The sequence below is a fragment of the Pimephales promelas genome, chromosome 8 (genome assembly GCF_988280905.1).
Source record: "Pimephales promelas chromosome 8, fPimPro1.hap1.1, whole genome shotgun sequence".
Taxonomy (NCBI): domain Eukaryota; kingdom Metazoa; phylum Chordata; class Actinopteri; order Cypriniformes; family Leuciscidae; genus Pimephales; species Pimephales promelas.
In genome coordinates this window covers 39169887-39194110 of record NC_142776.1, presented here as the reverse complement: position 1 = coordinate 39194110, position 24224 = coordinate 39169887, and the positions used below count along the sequence as shown (strand labels likewise).

Sequence of the window (24224 nt, the reverse complement as noted above, 5' to 3'; positions counted from 1 at the left end):
AAAATTAAAGGATGGGCTAAAAAAAATAGACCTGTCCAGAGCTGAGATATGGACATCCCGCGTAGCATATATCCCATTATAAAAATAGTGGTTTATAGTGGGATAAATGCTACGTGGGATCGCAATATCTCAGCTCAGGAAGGGTCTAGAGCCACTATTTTTGCACTCAGGTCTAAGTCTCATGGCCCTCTATCAGAATCCGGAGTTTCAAGAAGATCAGAGAAACTCAAAAATTCCGGTTGCCGGACGCCCTGTGGAAGCGGTGGTCGGTCGGACGAATAGTGGGTTCGTGGGACGTTTCGAGGGTGGCTCCACCGAGGGGGCCTTTGCGGAACTGCCCCGGCGTCCCGAAACTTCGGGCTCCTCCCGTCGGCAGCTTGGCGAGGCTTTCGGCGAGGCCCTGGGGTGCCGTCGGCCAGTCCCCCAAAAATTTAGGGGGGGTGGCGAGCTCGTCCGCCAACCCACGTCCGTTTGCCTATGTCCCAAGGACGGAATGGACCTTTTTTTTCTGCCTTGGACTAGCTAGAGTTACTGGAAATCGAAATACAGTGACTTGCTGGCAACCGTCCTAGCAGTACTGTAAAAATACAAGAAAACACAGGATGCACACAGGAAATGACTCTAACATGAATGCATTGATTGATTCCTAGGTTTATTTTGTTATGAATAAACAAATGTGCAATATAAAGGAAAAACCTTACGATTAAAGTTGTAATGTTATAATGTTCAAGTTTTTGTTTTAAAAAAGAAAGATGCACACAGAAAATGACTCAAATATATATATATATTTAGTTTGTTACAAACAATGTGCAATCTGTAAAACAAAACCCTCAAATTTAAAGTTGAAATGGTATACTGCTGGAATTTTTTTGACCTTGAGAAAAAACTTAAAGTATAGACCAACAAATTGTATGTTTATTAATTTATTTCTTGTTGGTACACTTTTGTGAAGTACACCTGTTTTAACCTGATGTCCATTGGAATGGACAAAAAAAAATCACAATGAAAGCAATTATTTATATATATATATATATATATATATATATATATATATATATATATATATATACATAATGTTTCATTTGTTTTCATTTATAGAAATCTCATGAGCTGGGAAAATGTACTTTTATATTTTTCAGAAACTTGAAACATAATTCAGGTCTGAGGGGGTTTAAACGAAACTAAACAACTGAAGTGACAGAAAGAGACAGCCATAATCATCCTAATATGTTTTATTTGACGTCACTACAGTCTATCGAGGACACAGTTCAAGTATAAAACTCAAGTACAGCACAGATACTCAACAAGTGTACTCAAGTAAATGTACTACATTACTGTTCACCTGTGTCTGTGTGTGTGAGAGAGAGTGTATGAGTGTGTGTGTGTGTCTGTGTGTGTGTGTGTGAGAGAGAGAGAGCATCTGTGTGTAAGAAGGGAGTTTGTGTGTGTGTGTGTGTGTGTGTGTGTGTGCAAAGACTGGTCCTGTGAGGCTCATTATCCTGCAGTGGTGGGTCGAGTGTGTGTGTGTGTGTGTCCCCTCTATAGCCCTCATGGCGATGTACAAATTGGCGACAGTGATCGGCCGCTGTCAGAAAGAGCTTTTCTAAAACACACAGATGACGAGGCTCATGGGAAACGCTCTCAGGACACGAAATACGACAATATGGAGCGAATTTTGGAGAGTTTTCATACAACAGGAAAACAACAAACTCGTGTCGGATTCCAGTGAACGGTCTGTGTGTGAGTGTGTGTGTGTGTGTCAGTAGCAGATCTCAGATCATGCTTACAACATTCGCACAAATTTCATTTCAGAGGAATCCGTACTGGGATTTCTGGACCTGGAGAATCATGGAATATAATAAAATGGAATATAGATAGACACTCCAATATTAATTCCTGAAGGATGATATCAGTTTAGCATATTATATTTATCATAGTTAATACTGATTTAATGACTTGAGCTAAATTATGCTCATCTTCAAAGTATATTTATTTACAGTATTGATCATTAGTGCACTCTATGCATGAGTTCAGAAGTCATTTTTCATTTCTACAGGCTTTATACAGTACAGAACATGAACATAACAGACATTAATGATGCAAACTTCATCAAATATACTAGTGAAGTAAAACTTATTTTCAAAAAACGTGGTTTCACTTTTTAAGGTGTCCTTGTTACAGTGCAAATATGCATAATTTACAGATTTTTCTATAGTTATAGTGAGGACACTGTAAAATAAACAGGTGAAACTCGAAAAGTTTGAATATCGTGCAAAAGTTTCAGTAATTCAACTTAAAAGGTGAAACTAATATATTATATTGACTCATTACATGCAAAGTGAGATATTTCAAGCCTTTATTTGTTATAATTTTGATGATTATGATGTACAGATATGAAAACCAGTTCACAATATTCTAATTTTGAATTTGGGGTTAAGCCGTAATCCATAATCATCAAGATTATAATCAACGAATGAAAGCCAGCACACTCACTATGAGTGAGTGTGTGTGTGTGTGTGTGTGAGTGAGACAGAAACTCACTCACTCACTCACTCTTAAATGTGTCACTCTCACAGGACGAGATATGTATTTTTCACTGCACTGCTCTGCAGTTTTGACTGATATTGCAGCAGTGATGTGTGTGTGTGTGTGTGTGTGTGCGCTGCAGGTACGAGCTGTTCCAGCGCTGAATAAAGGGGAATAAAGAATAAAGCGTGTCAGTGTTTTCTGACAGCTCGAGGTGTGTGTGTATCTGACTAACTCACCGATGCTTCTATGGGCAGACGAACACGAACACACACACACACACACACACACCGACATCACGAATACAGGAGGGACATCAGGCAACATTCACAACACAGAGGACAAACATGACACTTAATCGACACACATTACGTCATCAGGGTGAAAGGTCAAGCGTGTAAAGTAGGGCGAAAAACTCATTTTCTCTTCCAACTTCAAAATCGTCCGACATCGTTGTTTTGCCCTTTTTTTTTGTAAATGCCGTTTGACTCAGTCTTTCGGTCAGTTCTTACGCCTACGTCACGCTTGACCTTTCACCCTGATCACGTAATGTGTGTCGCATCACAGCTCATGCAAGACCAGCACTAGTGGTTAAAGTATATAAATGTGTACGTTGTTATAAATGGCCGCCGGTTTGTCTTGGAATTGGAAAAGCTCAGTGGCGTTTACCCCAGCGGTTATCTGTGTGTTGGAGGAGTATAACAGTCGTAGTAAATGTAGTAGCAGAATGTATTAACAAGAAGAAATGTTTAATTTGGAAAAAGATTGCTACGACTGTTGAGAGGAGTGTTAAAGGCATGGTACTGGTAGTTTACCGCGGTCCCTAAAAACACTTTCCCTTCTCATATCTCTCCATAACGTCGTCAGCTAACCTCAAAATACAAGCCATTCTCCCTTTTCTTTCGGCTGTTTGTAATGTAACTGCCCAGATAACACACGAACGTCTGCAAGATGTCTGTTATAGATCACTTCATCTGGAAAGCATCTGCTGTTTACTAACATCTGATAGACATCTTTAAGATGTCAGTTTAACATGCATTCTAAATCATTACATCTTAGAGACATCTTCTAAACGTCTATTTGACATCTTCAGGAAACGTCCTATAGACGTATTGCAGATGAGCAAACACTCTTTAAAATACGTCTTCCAGATGTAAATAGGAGATCAAACAGCCTGTGCTATCTGGGATAGGACAGGTTTCCGGTCAGATTTCAAATAGACCTTTAGAAGATGTCTTTAAGATGTAATAATTTAGAATGGATGTTAAACTGACATCTTCTAAACGTCTATTTGACATTTGACAGGAAACGTCTCATCCCAGATAGCACAGGCTGTTTGATCTCCTATTTACATCTGAAAGACGTATTTTTAAGAGTGTTTGCTCATCTGCAATACGTCTTCAGGACGTTCCCAGCTGTCAGATGTCAAATAGACGTTTAGAAGATGTCTCTAAGATGTAATGATTTAGAATGCATGTTAAACTGACATCTTCTAAACGTCTATTTGACATCTGACAGGAAACGTCCTGAAGACGTATTGCAGATGAGCAAACACTCTTAAAAATACGTCTTCCAGATGTAAACACACACATGTACGTGTGCTCTCAGGGTGGTTGTTAATGCTGGTTGCCACGGTAACAGAGTCTTAGACTCAAGTTAGCCTGGGGGAAAGGTGTCTAATTTTAAGTGTAAATTAAGTCGGTCTTTATTTTTGTGAAAGAGTCTAACTCTCACTATACTATAGACCGGTCTAAAATAGCTGTGTGAAACCGGCCCCGGGTTAGGGTTCTCCTGTGGTCTGTAGGTGGCGCTCACACTCCTCTTCACAATGTAACTGCCACCTCACACACTCCTCAAACACTCCGCAACGCAAACAGACACACAATTTCTTTCAATTAGCTGGAGTCGGGCAGCTCAATAAATTTCAGTTTGTCGTGAGAGACGCGAGAGCGCTGTACTTCGACTCGCCGCAAATGAAGAGTAATGTGAGCGTGAGCTTTACCACTTCAGCCTGCTAACCAGACACACACAGATGACCCTCACACACACACACACAGACCGGGAGAGATCATTTCAGAAGAAGAGGACGACAGAAGATTCCAGATGAGGGAAGGCCCGAGTCTCTTCATAATGCTGGGAGATATTGAGCGTTTCTCCTCGAATGAAAGACATCTGTCACGGATCGGGTCTTTCCTCTCCAGAGGAGCGTAATATCAATAATATTAACTTCAGCACATCATTAACCCGCGGCGTGGACACGCGGCCACACGCAGGTCTTCTAGTGCTGAGAGAAGGTGCTGGGAATCGATTGGGCAATGAAAAATACGGATCGGCGGATCATTGCCATTTGCCTGGGAACCCCATTAAAGAGGATCCTGTCAGAGAAGATCCACGACACCAAGACTCCAGAAAAGATGAAGATGATGACGAAGATGATCTCAAAACCTCAGATGAGCAGAGCAGAGATGATGATGATGATGATGAAGATGTTAATGTTGATGATAATGAAGATATTGATGATGATGATGAGGAAGATCGAAAGCTCCTTCAGATCCGGCCCATGATTGATGTTACTCTAACCTCCACACTGCACACACACACAAACATTATTTCACATACATACTACACATGAATAGATTTTATAGATTCATATATAAAGGATGCACACTATATCTGCCACCATCAGTATCGGACGATATTTTAAAGCCGATAAATATTGGATTATTTCCTTCAGCCAAGACACAATTTAGAGGTTCACAATGATGGGTTTGAAAGGAAAGTTGCCCATAGGAGTGATACTTTTATGATGGATAGAAGCACTTTTATGATGGACAGATGCACTTTTATGATGGACAGATGCACTTTTATGATGGATGGATGCACTTTTCTGATGGACAGATGCGCTTTTATGATGGATAGATGCACTTTTATGATGGATGGATGGATGCACTTTTATGATGGATAGATGCGCTTTTATGATGGATAGATGCACTTTTATGATGGATAGATGCACTTTTATGATGAACAGATGCACTTTTATGATGGACAGATGCACTTTTATGATGAACAGATGCGCTTTTATGATGGATAGATGCACTTTTATGATGGATAGAAGCACTTTTATGATGGACAGATGCACTTTTATGATGGATAGAAGCACTTTTATGATGGACAGATGCACTTTTATGATGAACAGATGCACTTTTATGATGGATAGATGCACTTTTATGATGGACAGATGCACTTTTATGATGGATAGAAGCACTTTTATGATGGACAGATGCACTTTTATGATGGATAGAAGCACTTTTATGATGGACAGATGCACTTTTATGATGAACAGATGCACTTTTATGATGGATAGATGCACTTTTATGATGGACGGATGCACTTTTATGATGGACAGATGCACTTTTTGGACGGATGCCCTTTTATTATGGACAGATGCACTTTTATGATGGATGGATGCACTTTTATGATGGACAGATGCGCTTTTATGATGGACAGATGCACTTTTATGATGGATAGATGCACTTTTATGATGGACAGATGCACTTTTATGATGGATAGATGCACTTTTATGATGGACAAATACACTTTTATGATGGATAGATGCACATTTATGAACATCAAAACAGAAATAACCATTCACTGCCATTATAAAGCTTGGAGGCGGAGCTAGGGTGACTAGGGTGAAAAAAATCATAGGCTATTTTTCATTTTTGGGTGAACTATCCGATTAAGAAAATGATATCAACAGTTATGAAGAGTATGATTTACAGGAATTAGTTGTATTTTTGTCGTTTATTGTTGAGCCGACCGTCTGAAGAAGAGCTGCATGAAAATACAGCAAAATAAATAGAGAAAGAGACGAGCAAACATATACCTGTATGATGTTCCCTGCAGGCGTCAGAGAGACCCATCACGACTGAACCAACAAACACAACATCACTCACAGAGAGAGAGAGACAGGGAGAGAGAGAGAGAGAAATAATTCAGTTTGTAATGACTTCTCCGCACAACACCTTCATGTAATTCCATTATGGATTTTGCCATAAAGTGATAAATTCATTATTCCGGTGGACAGTAAAAAGCAGCAATAACATCCTCTAATATGCACATTATTCATCGCATTACTCCGAGGACTGATTTCTCCTACTCTTCTCTTTCGGAGTGTGATGGGAACGGGACGCATTGTTCTAAAAACTGAATTAGCAACGGCGTCCCGTCACTTTAGCCCAGCGGCTAATGCGAACTCGCGGCGCTGAGGCTTTTTGCCATCATCCATTTAAAAGGGTTTTCCTGAAAGACACGAGTGAGAGATCTGGAGGATCATGTGTTGAAGACACTCACGAATCAGAGTCAAGAGTTGAGAACACTCAGATTTACATGGGATATTATTTGTTTTACTGCATATCTTTCAGTATCAAATGCTGTATTAAGATTTTTCCTGAAAAAATAAATATATAAAATTCAGCTTTTGAAGCTTGTGTCGGTGTGTGTGTGTGAGCTGAAGCTTGTGTCGGTGTGTGTGTGAGCTGAAGCTTGTGTCGGTGTGTGTGTGAGCTGAATCCAGTGTCACTCATGAATGGTGATTCAGTGTGAAACTCACAGAACTGTTGATTCTTCAGTCTCAGAGTCACAGATGCTTCAGTTCCTCACAGCTGTACATCAGCCGTCCGCTGCTTCTCCGTCTGTCTCCTGCATTTCAAATAATTCATTAACAATTTAATTCTTAAGAAAAACATATTTTTATGCAAATGAGATCATATGTGGTGTTCTTTTAAATTACCTCTGAGGCATCAGTCTGTGATGAGAAACACATTCTGACTCACGCTGGACAAACTTTCACAGCACCTCTTTTCCTCTTCCTTACCTTCACAAATGTATCTGTGTACACACACACACACACACACACACACTCCGTGTATATTACTCACCTGTTCAAACATTTATTGCCACACTGTGTGAAGTGTAATGCTAACACACTTAAGCATTGATGAGGTCATGTGTGAGGTCATGTGATGTGTCTCTGAGGTCATGTGACACCTGATGGAAAGATTTCTCACTGTTGGTTTCTGTTATAAATACATTCTTTCGGGTCTTCGTAGAGAAGGTGGACATTCAGATCAGAGAACATTCGAAAGTAACGATCAGAGAACATTCGAAAGTAACGATCAGAGAACATTCAAAAGTAACGATCAGAGAACATTCAAAAGTAACGATCAGAGAACATTCAAAAGTAGCGATCAGAGAACATTCAAAAGTAACGATCAGAGAACATTCAAAAGTAGCGATCAGAGAACATTCAAAAGTAACGATCAGAGAACATTCAAAAGTAACGATCAGAGAAAATTCAAAAGTAACGATCAGAGAACATTCTAAAGTAACGATCAGAGAACATTCAAAAGTAACGATCAGAGAACATTCAAAAGTAACGATCAGAGAACATTCAAAAGTAACGATCAGAGAACATTCTAAAGTAACGATCAGAGAACATTCTAAAGTAACGATCAGAGAACATTCTAAAGTAACGATCAGAGAACATTCAAAAGTAACGATCAGAGAACATTCAAAAGTAACGATCAGAGAAAATTCAAAAGTAACGATCAGAGAACATTCGAAAGTAACGATCAGAGAACATTCAAAAGTAGCGATCAGAGAACATTCAAAAGTAGCGATCAGAGAACATTCAAAAGTAGCGATCAGAGAACATTCAAAAGTAACGATCAGAGAACATTCAAAAGTAACGATCAGAGAAAATTCAAAAGTAACGATCAGAGAACATTCTAAAGTAACGATCAGAGAACATTCAAAAGTAACGATCAGAGAACATTCAAAAGTAACGATCAGAGAACATTCTAAAGTAACGATCAGAGAACATTCTAAAGTAACGATCAGAGAACATTCAAAAGTAACGATCAGAGAACATTCAAAAGTAACGATCAGAGAACATTCAAAAGTAACGATCAGAGAACATTCGAAAGTAACGATCAGAGAACATTCGAAAGTAACGATCAGAGAACATTCGAAAGTAACGATCAGAGAACATTCAGAGAACATTCAAAAGTAGCGATCAGAGAACATTCAAAAGTAGCGATCAGAGAACATTCAAAAGTAACGATCAGAGAACATTCAAAAGTAACGATCAGAGAACATTCAAAAGTAACGATCAGAGAACATTCAAAAGTAACGATCAGAGAACATTCAAAAGTAACGATCAGAGATAGACTGACTTCATCATACACACTTCCCGACCAAAAAATGTTGTGGGCGGAGTTCGGGCTGGCATCCAGGCTGGATCAGAGATACACACACACACACTCTCTCTCTCTCTCTCTCTCTCTCTCTCTCTCACTCACCCAAGCACGCACACACACACACACACACATTCTCTCTCTATCACGCACGCACGCACAAACAAACCTGTCATTCTTCAGTCTGATCGATACATTACTCAGAGAACTCATTTCTTCAAGTCTTTGACGTCGCAGCGCCTCCATTTCAACAATGGAAACTTGCCGCTTGATAAAAAAGAGGGTTCCTTAAAAGTGTTCCTTTGTTCGCTTCCATAAATGAGGTAAAACTACAGTGATGCGTTAAAGGAAGTTTCGACGAGAACACACACAGTCTTCTAATGGAATGATTTAAACAGCAGCTCTCAGCGTCATTAGAGATGACATCAGATTATGGGTTATGAGTCGACTGAAAGCTTTTTACCGTCAATCGTTCTGTGTGACTAGGTCAGAGGTCAGAGGTCAAGGCAGACTGTCAGCTGGCAGCGACACACACGACACCAGACGCTGGTTCCTTCTGTTCCCAAGACCTTGCGATGACATTATCACACTGACTGTACATCAGCTGAATATTCTATTTCAAATAAATGCAGTTTATATTCACTAAAAAAATCCTGAAAAATAAAATGTATCACAGTTTCCACAAAAATATAAACTGTTTTCAACACTGATAATAATCATAACTGTGTGTTGATCATCAGATCCTCATATTAGAGTGATTTCTGAATGATCATGTGACACTGAAGACTGAAAATCACAGGAATAAATTACACTTTACTGTATATTCACATAGAAAACAGATGATTTACATTAGAATAATATTTCAAAATTTTTACTGTATTTTTGATCAATACAAGACTTTTATGATGGAAATGCTTTTAACAGAGGACTGAAACAATGGCTGAAAACTAAACAACAGTGCTCACATGTATATTCTATTACTAATACTTTCTGATTGTGATACTTGCTGTTTTTTTTTGTTTACTTTTTTTTCCCTTGTAACTGTATTTTATTTTATTTTCAAAAGCCTCCCGTGGACAGGTGTTGAAAATTAGCATGTATGCTATAATCACTAAAAACAAATGCATATGGCTCGTCCAATGTAACTGTATGTCCATGTCAAATAAAGATATAAATAAAAAATAAATTAATTATCAAAAACATACAAAAATCTTACCATCCCCCGACGTTTATATACACAAGTGTTCATTCTTGATTGAACATGTCAATGATTTTGTGTTACAAAAAAAATTATCAACTGATTTGATGAACCAAAATTAATTTACACTTTATTTAGACGGTCCACTTTAGACATTCGACTAACTCTCATTAGAGTATTAGTAGCCTGTTTGGGTCAGAATAAGTCGTTGCAAAGTTACTTGAGGAGCATTAAATAAGAGTGATCAGATATTAGGACGCTCACTAATACTGTAATAAGAGCAAACACTGAGAGCTGATGAACACACACACAAGCTGTCATTCTCTCCGTCTCAGAGGTTTATCAGTGTTAATTGGATCACAGTCAGTAACATCCATCTCTCACGGTACTGACTGACCCGCTTACACACACACACACACACACACACTCGTTTACTGTGGCTGGAGCTCGAGGACAACATGTTCAGAACAATTTACCGGCACGCAAAGAAACATCCAGGGGTGAGTCCACCTTACCAGTAACATTATCAATCTTACTCTACACTAGATTAAATAGAAAATCAGATTGGAACAAAACTAAATCAAGATAATCTTTTTTTCAAGCTGTAGAATTTGTCTTATAGTTGATGACGTTTGCATCATTGATTTTCCTGTGTGTTTCCGTGAAGCTGTTTTGAAACAGGTGAAACACGAAAAATCAGATTATAATGCAAAAGTTCAGTAATTCAACTTAAAAGGTGAAACTAATATATTATATAGACTCATTACATGCATAGAGAGATATTTCAAGCCTTTATTTGTTATAATTTTAATGATTATGACTTACAGATATGAAAACCCCAAATTCAAAATTAAAATATAGTGAAAGGTTTTCATAAGCCGTAATCATCAACATTTTAACAAATAAAGGCTTGAAATATCTCACTTTGCATGTAATGAGTCTATATAATATATTATATTCATTTTTTAAGTTGAATTACTGAACTTTTGCACGATATTCTAACTTTTTGAGATTCACCCGTATAAAGTGCAGTAGAAATAAACTTTGAAAGCGTTAAAGACTTCAGTCCTCTATTGTAATCCTGCATCACTGTAATAGTTCTTCTGAGAGACAGAAAGGGCTTTTATTGACTTTCCAAATAATAGTTTTACTGTAGAAACTCTTTGTGATCTATTACTCAGTGAATGCTTTACTTCACCGGATAAACCCAAAGAACAGAACAGACATGGCTTTCTGTCCTGAACAACAGCTCCATTAGCACGAAGAGTGTGTGTTGACCCAGATTCCTGTGTTTGGCGGGTTACCAGAACTAAAGGAACGACTGTTACGCAAACGCCACTAACAGATCTTAAGAGTGATAAGATTATTATCTATTTACTGCTGCGTCTTCAAGTCCAGTCTTCATCTATACAGCGAGATGTTCCACAGCAGCTTTACAGAGATTACAGTAAAAGAGTGTTTACAGCAGATCTAGAATAAAGTTACTGTCCAGATAAAGTTAGTATTGCGCAAGTTATCTTACGATATGAGAAAGATTCATCTCCTCGAGATATTGAAGCCAAAAATTATCCTTAATTTTGTCTTTATTGTCAACGCAGTGCAGCAGCTGCAGAGCGGGCTATCTGCGAGCTTATTGGCTGATCTGCGGCAAATGCAGCAGCCTATCAGTGAACCTGGCGTGACGTCACGGCCAATGAGAGGTGTCCACGCCCTCACGGCATCACAGTCCGCCAGAATGGTCATGGCTTGCTGTATATTAAGTGGGGTTCAGAGGCTGCTTCCCTGGTCTTTATCTCTTCAGTGAAGCGGACTACAGAAGCCACGCGGCTTCACTAAAGTGTTACCTGTTCATCTTATTCCTCCTGTATTTTAGACGCCTGTGAATGTGGAACTGCTGATGGAAAACCGGACAAATAAACACATTGTCTGATAAAATGACTTTTGAAGTCTTTATAACTTAAATTATATGATATTTGACAGAAGGGACAGAAAGTAATGCGTTTGCGTCTCTGAGATTGTTGCAGGTCAGGAGCAGATGTTGCAGCAGATGCTGTTAGTGTCTCTCTCTCTCTCTCTCTCTCTCTCTCTCTCTCATCACACAGGTGTTACTGTGACGACGAACAAGTGTGACCTCACAAATAAATAAGAAAGTTGTTGTTTTCTTCACTGTTTTTGACACTCATTTTCAGTGATCACACTTTTCATCTCGTATAGTGTGTCATAATGGCGAGAACCAACGTCGCGTCTGCGATGCTTCCCGACAAAAACACTAGCATGTTTAATTTTTTAACGGTCATCCGCGACTTTCAAAAATGGCGAAACGAAAGAGAGACGATGGTGCTAACATTAAAACTAAAAGTAAAAATAAAAATAAATAAGAAAACAATATATTACCTCAAGTTTGGAGGATTGACAGCCCTGTCCTCTTCCAGCAATCCAGGGACGTGTCCATTGTCGGGTTTTCTTTCTTTCTTTACTTTTTTCTGAAAACAGGACAGCCAATACAACACTCACCGCTCCATCCATTGTTTGTAAAATGTCAGCAAACTGACATTGAATCAACGTGGAAACGACGTCTCTCATGACATCGAAACAACGTTGATTTTGCTCATCGAATTAACGTTGAACCAACGTCAGACGCGGCATTCTTCAAAGCTAAATGAAAATCGAAAATTGGTTTGCTTTCATAACGTTGAAACAACGTTGATTTCAAGTTGATTTTCCGTTAGTTTTGAAAGAATGACGCGTCTGACGTTGGTTCAACGTTAATTCGATGAGCAAAACAATGTCAGATCAACGTCGTTTCGATGTCATATTTCTACATTGATTCAATGTCAGTTTGCTATCTGGGTAGTTTCGCCTTCTCTACTAGATCTGTGTTCAACAAAGAGTTGTGACCTTTACACGTTTTGTTTAGCAAGATAATCTTTACAAGTTAATCCAAAATGTATACATTTTGAAGCCTATGGAAAGATTTTAAAAAACACAGCAAACTGAGATTGAATCAACGTGGAAACATGACATCGAAACAACGTTGATCTGACATCGTTTTGCTCATCGAATTAACGTTGAACCAACGTCAGACGCGTCATTCTTTCAAAACTAACGGAAAATCAACTTGAAATCAACGTTGTTTCGACGTTATGAAAGCAAACCAATTTTCGATTTTCATTTAGCTTTGAAGAATGCCGCGTCCGACGTTGGTTCAACGTTAATTCGATGAGCAAAATCAACGTTGTTTCGATGTCATGAGAGACGTCGTTTCCACGTTGATTCAATGTCAGTGCTGTCTGGGCTGTGTGTTCTGTGTCATAGATCAAAACGTGAAAATATTTAGAGGCTTTGTTCACCACAGATCTTATTTCAAGCCATTTAGCAAAAACCCATTCAAAAATCCCATAGGCTTTAGAGCGAGGGAACCGTAGTGCTAAAATGCTAACTCACTTCCGCGTTTTGGCCTACAGAGTGACGTCGTAACTTCGGCACTCTATTGCTATACATGTCAGAGGTCACACGCCTCTGGAGCAAATAAAGGCTAAGTGTGTTGCTCAGGGACACATTGGTGTCTCACAGTGGACTCGAACCCGGATCCCGCATGTGTCTCTCATCCACTGCGCATCACCACCCCCATAGTAAATGAACATCAAGATACAATACGTGAAACTTCATCATCACCATCACAGCACTGGAGCGATCACATGACACCGCACGCCTATCAGGATTGAGTTCAGCTGCAGATGAGAGAAAGCAAAGCAAAAACACATGTTGCGCTCGGCTTACGACGCTTAAACATATTTGATAAGCTAATTTGAATATCTGCCGGTAGCCCCTGGGGGATTATGCAAATCACGGTTACAGGAGGCAGTTTTGACAACATAAGGCAAAGTCTGTGTGTGTGTGTGTGTGTGTGTGTGTGTGTCTCTCACTTTCTCCAACGCGGAAAACACGCGGAAAACTGACGCTTCACATTCCCTCGTTTAATATGCATTTCTATTCTAATCCCTGTTATCATTTACACACACACACACACACACACACACAAAGTCTCCTGGTAGGACGCGTGTGTGTGTGTGTGATCCTGTCACTCAGTCTGATCGGCAGAACACACACACGACTGTGTCCTTCGTCGCTCAACCCAGACCGACACACACAGTGCTTCTCCATGCATATAAAAGAGAGATTGTGTGTGTTCATTTATACCTGAAACCTACACGACGCAAGTACATGAACACACACACACACTTCTAAACCCATTTCACACACCGCCGCATCCTGAAACACGTCAGACTTCAGTTTCGGCTCAGACACACCCATGATGGACTCAGTTCTCGCTGAGTTAGTCACACGAAGTCGGTAACACTTTACTGGAAGGGGTGTGCATAAGACTGACATGACACCTTCATAACCATGACATGACATATGTGTTTAATATGAAGTAACTTATGGTTTATGCATGCTTATGACAACTGTCTGATAGTTCACTTTGAAATTAATGTTTGATATGTTTTATCTTACCTCAAGGGCATCCAAGATGTAGGTGTCTTTGTTTCCGCAGTATTTTCAATTTTGACATTTTCCAGGTGTTGTCTGTCAGTCATATAATGGAGGTTTAAGTAGTCCACGTCAAAAAGCATGCACAGAGAAATCAAAATTAAACATGATTTCAAACTCGTAAATGTAAGTACACACTGATGGCCTAAGACACGAAACGAGCGGTTTGTGTGAGAAAACCAACAGTATTTATATCGTTATTACCTCTTGTTAACGATGTCGAACTGATCTGAATCAGATGTCCAACTGAACCGAACTTAAACGTGTCCAACGTTACGGCGGAAGTGATCTCTCGCGCGTCTACGTCACGCATTGTTTACACGGAAGATTTCGTAAGTTTTACCTTTCACTAAACATATTTAGATGTACGGGAAATCGCAATGAAAGATGATTTTGATATATCTATTCTAAATATGTTTAGTAAAAGGTAAAACTTACAAAATCTCCATGTAAACAATGCGTGAAGTAGATGCGCGATAGATCACGTCCAGCGTAACGTTGGACACGTTCTTTTTTTAATTTTTTTTTTTATTGAACTTTTTTACAAACCAACATTAACACCTCCCGCACATTATCCAAAAAGACATCCTCTGCACTGTTCGCATGACAAGGGACAACAAATAGACTTCAAAACACTAAAATAAAAAATAAATAAAAAAAATATAAAAAGAAAAAGAAAAAAAAGAAAATGGAGGGACTCAACTCATCCGAAGTGTCACTAAACGATTATACAATTATTAGCCTGGGCATTCTCACCCTTTATGAGACAGTTTTGAAACAGCAAAAGTTCATTTTTAAATGCAGACCATGAGGGGGGAACTTAGCAAATCCACATTTGTGTATATAATATTTCGTAGCTATAATTAGATTATTGACCAAAAATTCATCATTTTTATTTTGTAGAATTACACCCATCTGAATATTTTGATGTCATCAGTTCACGCATCACTGAGGACAGCCCTACATGTGACAGTGCAACTCATTCCTGTGTTTATGTTATAGCATTACTGCAGCACACCGTAGAGCATGCGCTTGCAACGCCAACATCATGGGTTCGTTTCTCAGGGAATGCATGAACTGATGACATATACACATTAAAAGCATCTGCCAAATGCACAATGTTGTGGAGATGTTGAGCTATATATATAGGTCTATATAGCAACAGAAAGGCATGCATATATTAAGACATTATAAACATTAACATGATTTTCTGTAAAGCTGCTCAGTGTGTACTGTCAAAATGTTCTATATTAATAACACTAGGACCCGTTTCTTATACAGCAGGACAGCTCTCTTAACACACACACACACACACACACACACACACACACACACACACACACACAGGACGGCTCGTGATGCATTTGTCAGGCATTTTTGCACTTTTACTTTAGAGTGAGTCACACACACACACACGTCTTAGTGTGCAATAATATACTGTAGATAGAGGCATGTGTGATACAGATTCATTGTTTTTGGTTGTATTATTTAGACATTTGATATGCTTTCATGTTTTTATTACTAATTATTGCACTTTTTTCCTTGCATTGTCTATTCTATTTGTGTTATATGGTATTTATAGAGGAAGCTGCTTAGATTCATACAGCCTAGTTTCTAATGTTTTTCTTGGTTAATGTTTTTATCGTGTGTTTTTACCGGGACCTCAGTACTTAGTTTGGTTCCTTCATATATTGTAAATGTGTGTGTAAAGACATTAAAAGACCTGGGAGCTGATGATGTTCTCGTCCTCTCTTCAGCTCATCCCTCAGTTCATCTTCTTGCTGGCGGGAGTGAGCGGAGCGTCTCTCTATCTGATCCGACTGGCTCGAGGACCTCACGTCAGGTGACAGGAGAACACACACTTCACATTCAATTCAAAACACTTTACTCGTCCCCAAGGGGTAATTAACGAGGAGAGTCACGTAAACAGAGCTCATAAAAACATCATCAATAAATAAATAACACAATGTGCATGGAATACACATTCAGGATAATCTGCGACAAGTGGATGCCTAAAAAACAAGTCCACACCTTGTACAAGAATGAGTATATACGTAGCCTACATATAATAAGTTACGGCATGGTAAACAAGAGGGTCAGAGCTGATGCACATATAAAGAGAAATGAACATGATTTACTCACATGATATTCCAAACCGGATTGCTTTTCTTCATAGGAATAGAAGAGTAGTTTGGGTTACACTTTATTTCAAGGGGTCATTGTTACGGTATAATTAGTAATATCATGCAACTACATGTACTTACTATAGCATTATAGTATTAGGGTTTGGTTGAGGGTTAGTTGCATGTGATTATGCATAATATACTGTTTTTACTATGGTAAGGACACCGAAATAACTGTTACTGTTACTTTAAAGTCCCCCTGTGGTGTAAATCCAGCGTTTAATGTTGTTTATGTGTGTATGTAATACGCTTTAACACACACCATGTGTAAGTTCATAAGTCGAGTATTTCCTCCTTAAAACTGCAGTGAACCAAACCCAGACAGCAAACTGACATTGAATCAACGTGGAAACGACGTCTCTCGTGACATTGAAACAACGTTGATTTTGCTCATCGAATTAACGTTGAACCAACGTCAGACGCGGAAAATTGGTTTGCTTTCATAACGTTGAAACAACGCGTTGATTTCAAGTTGATTTTCCGTTAGTTTTGAAAGAATGACGCGTCTGACGTTGGTTCAACGTTAATTCGATGAGCAAAACAATGTCAGATCAACGTTGTTTCGATGTCATGTTTCCACGTTGATTCAATGTCAGTTTGATATCTGGGAAGACAGTCTCAAAAACACGCTTTGAAATCGCTGGTGTTTCTGACGTCACAAATCACCTTGTAACCAATCAGATCAACGTGTGATCGACAACCAATGGATCTCTGAGTGAGGCGGGGCTCATTTGCATATTCATAGAACCGCGCATACTAAATGAGGTGAGGGTGTCGAGTTACACTCAAGATATTTTAAGACATGAAGGAAAAAACACTTAAATATATGTCATTTCGGCAAGTTTTAAGGGATATAACGTTTGACTACAGGGGGACAGGTAACAGTTCATTAGGCTCTGTAAAGTAACTTATTGTAGCTTTTTAAAAATTCTCAATTCTGATTGGACGAGCTGTTTCTAGCGTCTTCTGTTAGTTGTGTGTATTAATTCATCCCTGTGAGAAACACACTCGGCAGTCTGCCAACAACACTGGCCTCTGTCACCTGCGCCGGATAATTACCCTCCTTCAGTTTCACCCTCCTTTACAGTCACTCATCCTCATCCTCTGTTTCCTCCCGCTCTCTTTCTCCTCTCCGGTCTGGCCTTACCCTCATTCTGTCAGCTGGGACAGGAGGAATAACCCTGAACCGTGGAACAAACTCGACCCGACCTATCAGTACAAGGTAAACAGCCCAGCAACTGTTCTGTGATCAGCTGCAGACTGACAGCGCAGACAGATCCGTCTCTCTCGCTGTTCCCGGATCAGTTTCATCTCAGGCGAAGGAGAGATACGTGACAGGAGACGTCAAGCTGTACATTAGACACACACTTAGTGAGGTGCATCCCAATTCACTCACTTCCTAGACACTATTCCATGCTGTTTCTAGTATATATAGAGCGATTAGTGATTTCACAACAAATTTAACCCCCCAAAATAACACTTGCACTTTAATACACAGCGTTAAAGTCATGAGAGGGAGGTAGCGCTGGTCTTTTCTTCTCTATAGTGCCGTATATCCCAGCGAAACGCTTCTGGAACAAGAACAAAAGTGGGCGGGGCTTGACTGTGTCTGTGGGGAATTGATTGGATGGTTGTGGTTTGCTATTGGCTGATCTCATGTGAGTGACAGGTTATAGCCCCGCCCACATCATCAAAGAAGAGAAGGAACTGATTCTGAGTCAAGATTACCAGGAACATGAAGTTTAGAACTATGCATAATTCATTTAGAATAAACAATGCAACATTCTGTTAAAAAAAATAAGAATTGTCCATTTTGATTTCATGGTGACGTGTTTGTAGATAAGCCTTGTGCGCCCGAGGCAGCGTTTGCTCACGTCTGCTTTAGAAGGAATAATTTATATCGCAACGGGTGAATGTTTTGTTCTCGTTTGGAACATCTTGATCACCTCCAACCATTAATGAAAGAATTAACGAAGGCAGACGGAGAGAATGAGAGAGGATTCCTCAGAGAAGACGCGTGTTCATGGGAAGTTTGCGTTCAGGCTCACGAAAGGTCACGACTCGACATGTTTAATTCTCAAAAGGAGCCGAAGGTCAGAAATCAAGACCCCGGCAGCGTCTCAACGTTAATCATAATGAGAGAAACAGAGGCAGAGAGATCAATGTGAATATGAGAATAAAATAACACCGGCTGAAGAACGTGTCTGCTGTCACACATTCAGAACATAAACATGCTCTCTGTCACAGAAAACCTGACACTCCGAGACCTTTTCACCAAAACAGCAAAGCATGAACGCCGGAAGTGTGGGACTGTTTCAGCCGTTTCATGGTCAGTTAGTAAAGTAACAGCAAACTCTCCTCAAGAGGAATCATTCTCCGCATAAACGCTGGATTACACTCAACTTTAACTAATGATTGATCAGTAAATAAGCACATCTAATCAAAAGTAATGTTCAGAGAACATTCAAAAGTAACGATCAGAGAACATTCTAAAGTAACGATCAGAGAACATTCTAAAGTAACGATCAGAGAACATTCAAAAGTAACGTTCAGAGAACATTCTAAAGTACCCAGACAGCAAACTGACATTGAATCAACGTGGAAACGACGTCTCTCATGACATTGAAACAACGTTGATTTTGCTCATCGAATTAATGTTGAACCAACGTCAGACGCGGCATTCTTCAAAGCTAAATAAAAATCGAAAATTGGTTTGCTTTCATAACGTTGAAACAACGTTGATTTCAAGTTGATTTTCCGTTAGTTTTGAAAGAATGACGCGTCTGACGTTGGTTCAACGTTAATTCGATGAGCAAAACAATGTCAGATCAACGTTGTTTCGATGTCATATTTCCACGTTGATTCAATGTCAGTTTGCTATCTGGGTAACGATCAGAGAACATTCAAAATTAACAATCAGAGAACATTCGAAAGTAACGATCAGAAAACATTCAAAAGTAACGTTAAGAGAACATTCAAAAGTAGCGTTCAGAGAACATTCAAAAGTAACGTTCAGAGAACATTCAAAAGTAGCGTTCAGAGAACATTCAAAAGTAACGATCAGAGAACATTCAAAAGTAACAATCAGAAAACATTCAAAAGTAACGTTCAGAGAACATTCAAAAGTAACGTTCAGAGAACATTCAAAAGTAGCGTTCAGAGAACATTCAAAAGTAGCGTTCAGAGAACATTCTAAAGTAACGATCAGAGAACATTCAAAAGTAACGTTCAGAGAACATTCAAAAGTAATGTTCAGAGAACATTCAAAAGTAACAATCAGAGAACATTCGAAAGTAACGATCAGAGAACAATCAAAAGTAACGATCAGAGAACATTCAAAAGTAACGATCAGAGAACATTCAAAAGTAACAATCAGAGAACATTCAAAAGTAACGTTCAGAGAACATTCAAAAGTAACGATCAGAGAACATTCTAAAGTAACGATCAGAGAACATTCTAAAGTAACGATCAGAGAAAATTCAAAAGTAACGATCAGAGAACATTCAAAAGTAACGATCAGAGAACATTCAAAAGTAACAATCAGAGAACATTCTAAAGTAACGATCAGAGAACATTCAAAAGAAACATTCAGAGAACATTCAAAAGTAACAATCAGAGAACATTCAAAAGTAACGTTCAGAGAACATTCAAAGGTAACGTTCAGAGAACATTCAAAAGTAACGATCAGAGAACATTCAAAAGTAACGATCAGAGAACATTCAAGTTCAACTTCGAGACGAGTGAAGTATACATGGGGTTTCAAGCGTGCTTAAGTGGTCAAATATACACAAATATGTCAAAATGTCCATCTTGGCAAGTATTTACATGAAGACAGTCAGTTTTGTGTTTCGTGAATAAGCAGTTGGGAACGAACTTGAATGTGTGTCATTATATTAGATCCATGCATTCAGTCTTAAATACATTAATGTTAAAGGCAAAATCACTGAATAACTGACTGAATAACTTTAATACGAATCATTGTATATTTAATTTATACAGTGGAAACTATGCAGTTTTTGCAACTATACAAACACAAAGTCTCTCATACACTTTACTGAAAAACAAACAAGGAGCCAGATCATGAAACAGGGAGGCAGAACCTGTCAGACACTGAGTTGGAGTGTTTTTCTTATTGTCCCTGTGTGTGTGTGTGTGTGTGTGAGAGAGAGAGAGAGAGAGAGAGAGTGTGAGTGCTCTTGTTTGTCGTTTATGAGATTCTGATGATCTTAATTTAGGCTAACTACATTTAAATGTATTCTCTCGTTCTCTCTACACAGTTGGTGGCCATCAACACAGACTATGAGCGTCTGAAGAAGGAAGGACCTGACTTTTAAAAGACCTCAGAGGATCAACACACACACACACACACACACTACTGATACTCCTGCATCCACTGAAAATAAATTAAATCACTTACTTTAATAGCTAGCTACAAATATGAAGCAGCACTGTTTTCAAGATTAATAATAATAAATGTTTCTTGATCATCAGATCCTCATATTAGAGTGATTTCTGAAGGATCATGTGACACTGAAGACTGGAGTAATGATGCTGAAAATCACAGGAATAAATTACACTTTACTATATAAATTGTACTATTTCACACACACACATCTGTACTTCACATGTGAGATGATGAATTGAGGTTTGACATCAGTGATGATTCTCACGTGTCTCATGATAACCGATCTCACCGCAAAATTGCAATTTCTGAGTGAACTATTCCTTTAAAAAACAACAACATGAGAACCAAATGTGTTTGTCACACACGTCACAGTTTGAGTCTCTATTTGTTCGAGAACACAAATGTGTGGCGTCTTTGTCCACCCGCCGAAAACCAAATGTTTGTGGCCCTTTAGAAAAGCCTGTAAGTTTGTTGTGGGCATATTTGCAGGACATTAGGAGGGAGAATTGCGGGGCAGCGTGAGCATACTGAGAATAATGCATGTTATCTAGCAGCAATCACTCCTGTCCTCTGCACAGCTGGGTTCCCAAACACACACACACACACACACACACCCAAAGCATTCAGTGCTTCAATAAAGAGTATGCTCCTCATCTCTGCCATCACACACACACACACACACACACACACACACACCTCCAGACGCTCCACCTGCGGCGTGTAAGAGCTGCTTCTGTCAGGCTCCAGCACATGCTGACAGGTAATCAGGTTGGTTGAAGAAATGCATGAGGCATAATCACACACACACACACACACACACACACACACACACACACACGGGCCATCATTACCTAAGCGGAAGGCGCTGTGACCCGTCACGATTGCATTGCCTCCATTTGTTATTTTTTGTATCGCTATTCATCTACAGGCCGAACACACACACACACACACACACACACACACACACAGTGAGACAAACACCTCCAACCATCCCACTATACAAACAACTACAGAACAAATCACAATAAATAAAAAAATAATGCATATTATAATGAATATTCACATGAGCTGCAAAGAAATACCCGAGCTTGAGGAGTTCAGAGACTCATGACGTCCGTGTGTGTGTGAGCATCTGAAGATCACACTGATTAATGACCAAGATCTGCTGTAAATTCTCATCCATTACTAGAACTAAACAATGCGTGCAATTCAACTCACCATTGTTATAAGCAGCATCATATCCAAATATAAGTCTCTATTCAGTTCATATGACCCTTCAGCAATATCATGCAACAACTAAACAAGTAGTGACTGAAAATTTCAATATGTCTGCCAATGAGCTTTTTAGCGAAAAAAAAAGAAAACTCACAAGGAACCAGATATGCAAATTAGCTTGCATTTTAATATCTATGTGCAATGCAAATAGTTTTTGTGCTGAAATCATGCTTTTGTACGGTTAAGTCAAACATCTTGATGAATTCTGGACAACAGAACATGTAGTGATGGAGACGCATGTAAATATCAATTGCATGCTGGAAAAACTTTAACAGTTATACAAATGAAAAACTAGTTATTGAAGAATAACAGCAAACAATAAAGATTCAGTGATCAGTTACTCACCCTCACTTCAATCATTGCTCTGCCTCTTTCTCTTTGAGTAGACGTTCCACAGACGTCTAGATGACATACAGCAGACGTCTAGAAAACGTTCAACAGACGTTTAGAAGACGTTCAACAGACGTTTAGAAGACGTTCAACAGACGTTTAGAAGACGTTCAGCAGACGGTTAGAAGACGTTTAGCAGACGGTTAGAAGACGTTCAAACGTTCAGCAGACGTTCAGAAGACGTTCAGCAGACGTTTAGAAGACGTTCAAAACGTTTAGAAGACGTTCAAAACGTTTAGAAGACGTTCAGTAGACGTTTAGAAGACGTTCAGCAGACGTTCAGCAGACGTTTAGAAGACGTTCAGCAGACGTTTAGAAGACGTTCAGCAGACGTTTAGAAGACGTTCAGCAGACGTTTAGAAGACGTTCAACAGACGTTTAGAAGACGTTCAAAACGTTTAGAAGACGTTCAGTAGACGTTTAGAAGACGTTCAGCAGACGTTCAGCAGACGTTTAGAAGACGTTCAGCAGACGTTTAGAAGACGTTCAGCAGACGTTTAGAAGACGTTCAACAGACGTTTAGAAGACGTTCAAAACGTTTAGAAGACGTTCAGTAGACGTTTAGAAGACGTTCAGCAGACGTTCAGCAGACGTTTAGAAGACGTTCAGCAGACGTTTAGAAGACGTTCAGCAGACGTTTAGAAGACGTTCAACAGACGTTTAGAAGACGTTCAAAACGTTTAGAAGACGTTCAGTAGACGTTTAGAAGACGTTCAGCAGACGTTCAGCAGACGTTTAGAAGACGTTCAGCAGACGTTTAGAAGACGTTCAGCAGACGTTTAGAAGACGTTCAACAGACGTTTAGAAGACGTTCAAAACGTTTAGAAGACGTTCAGTAGACGTTTAGAAGACGTTCAGCAGACGTTCAGCAGACGTTTAGAAGACGTTCAGCAGACGTTCAGCAGACGTTTAGAAGACGTTCAGCAGACGTTTAGAAGACGTTCAGCAGACGTTTAGAAGACGTTCAGCAGACGTTTAGAAGACGTTCAACAGACGTTTAGAAGACGTTCAATAGACGTTTAGAAGACGTTCAGAAGACGTTCAGCAGACGTTTAGAAGACGTTCAGCAGACGTTCAACAGACGTTTAGAAGACGTTCAGCAGACGTTTAGAAGACGTTCAGCAGACGTTCAACAGACACGTAGAAGACGTTTAGAAGACGTGTCTGTTATAGATCACTTCATCTGGAAAGCATCTGTTGTTTACTAACATCTGAAAGACATCTTTAAGATTTCAGTTTAACATACATTCTAAATCATTACATCTTAAAGACATCTTCTAAACGTCTATTTGACGTCCTACCCAGATAGCACAAGTCTATTTGATGTGATTTTTACATCTGGAAAACGTATTTTTAAGAGTGTTTGCTCATCTGCAATACGTCTATAGGACGTTTCCTGTCAGATGTCAAATAGACGTCTAGAAGATGTCTTTAAGATG

General features: G+C 39.2%; 1 protein-coding gene across 1 annotated transcript; it reads left to right on the top strand.

Moving 5' to 3' along the window:
• Positions 1-10267: 10267 nt before the first annotated feature.
• Positions 10268-22739, top strand: coxfa4l2 (cytochrome c oxidase hypoxia associated subunit FA4L2). The gene is made up of 4 exons (XM_039654253.2): positions 10268-10481; positions 16290-16375; positions 17877-17937; positions 20993-22739. The coding sequence occupies exons 1-4, from the start codon at positions 10440-10442 to the stop codon at positions 21047-21049; spliced, it is 246 nt and encodes an 81-aa protein (XP_039510187.1). The 5' UTR covers positions 10268-10439; the 3' UTR covers positions 21050-22739.
• Positions 22740-24224: the final 1485 nt, after the last annotated feature.

Coding starts and splice junctions, on each gene's coding strand:
- coxfa4l2 (XM_039654253.2), top strand. CDS start 10,440: ATGTTCAGAACAATTTACCGGCACGCAAAGAAACATCCAGGG. Junction 10,482..16,289: donor ACGCAAAGAAACATCCAGGG/GTGAGTCCACCT, acceptor TCCTCTCTTCAG/CTCATCCCTCAGTTCATCTT. Junction 16,376..17,876: donor GCTCGAGGACCTCACGTCAG/GTGACAGGAGAA, acceptor TCATTCTGTCAG/CTGGGACAGGAGGAATAACC.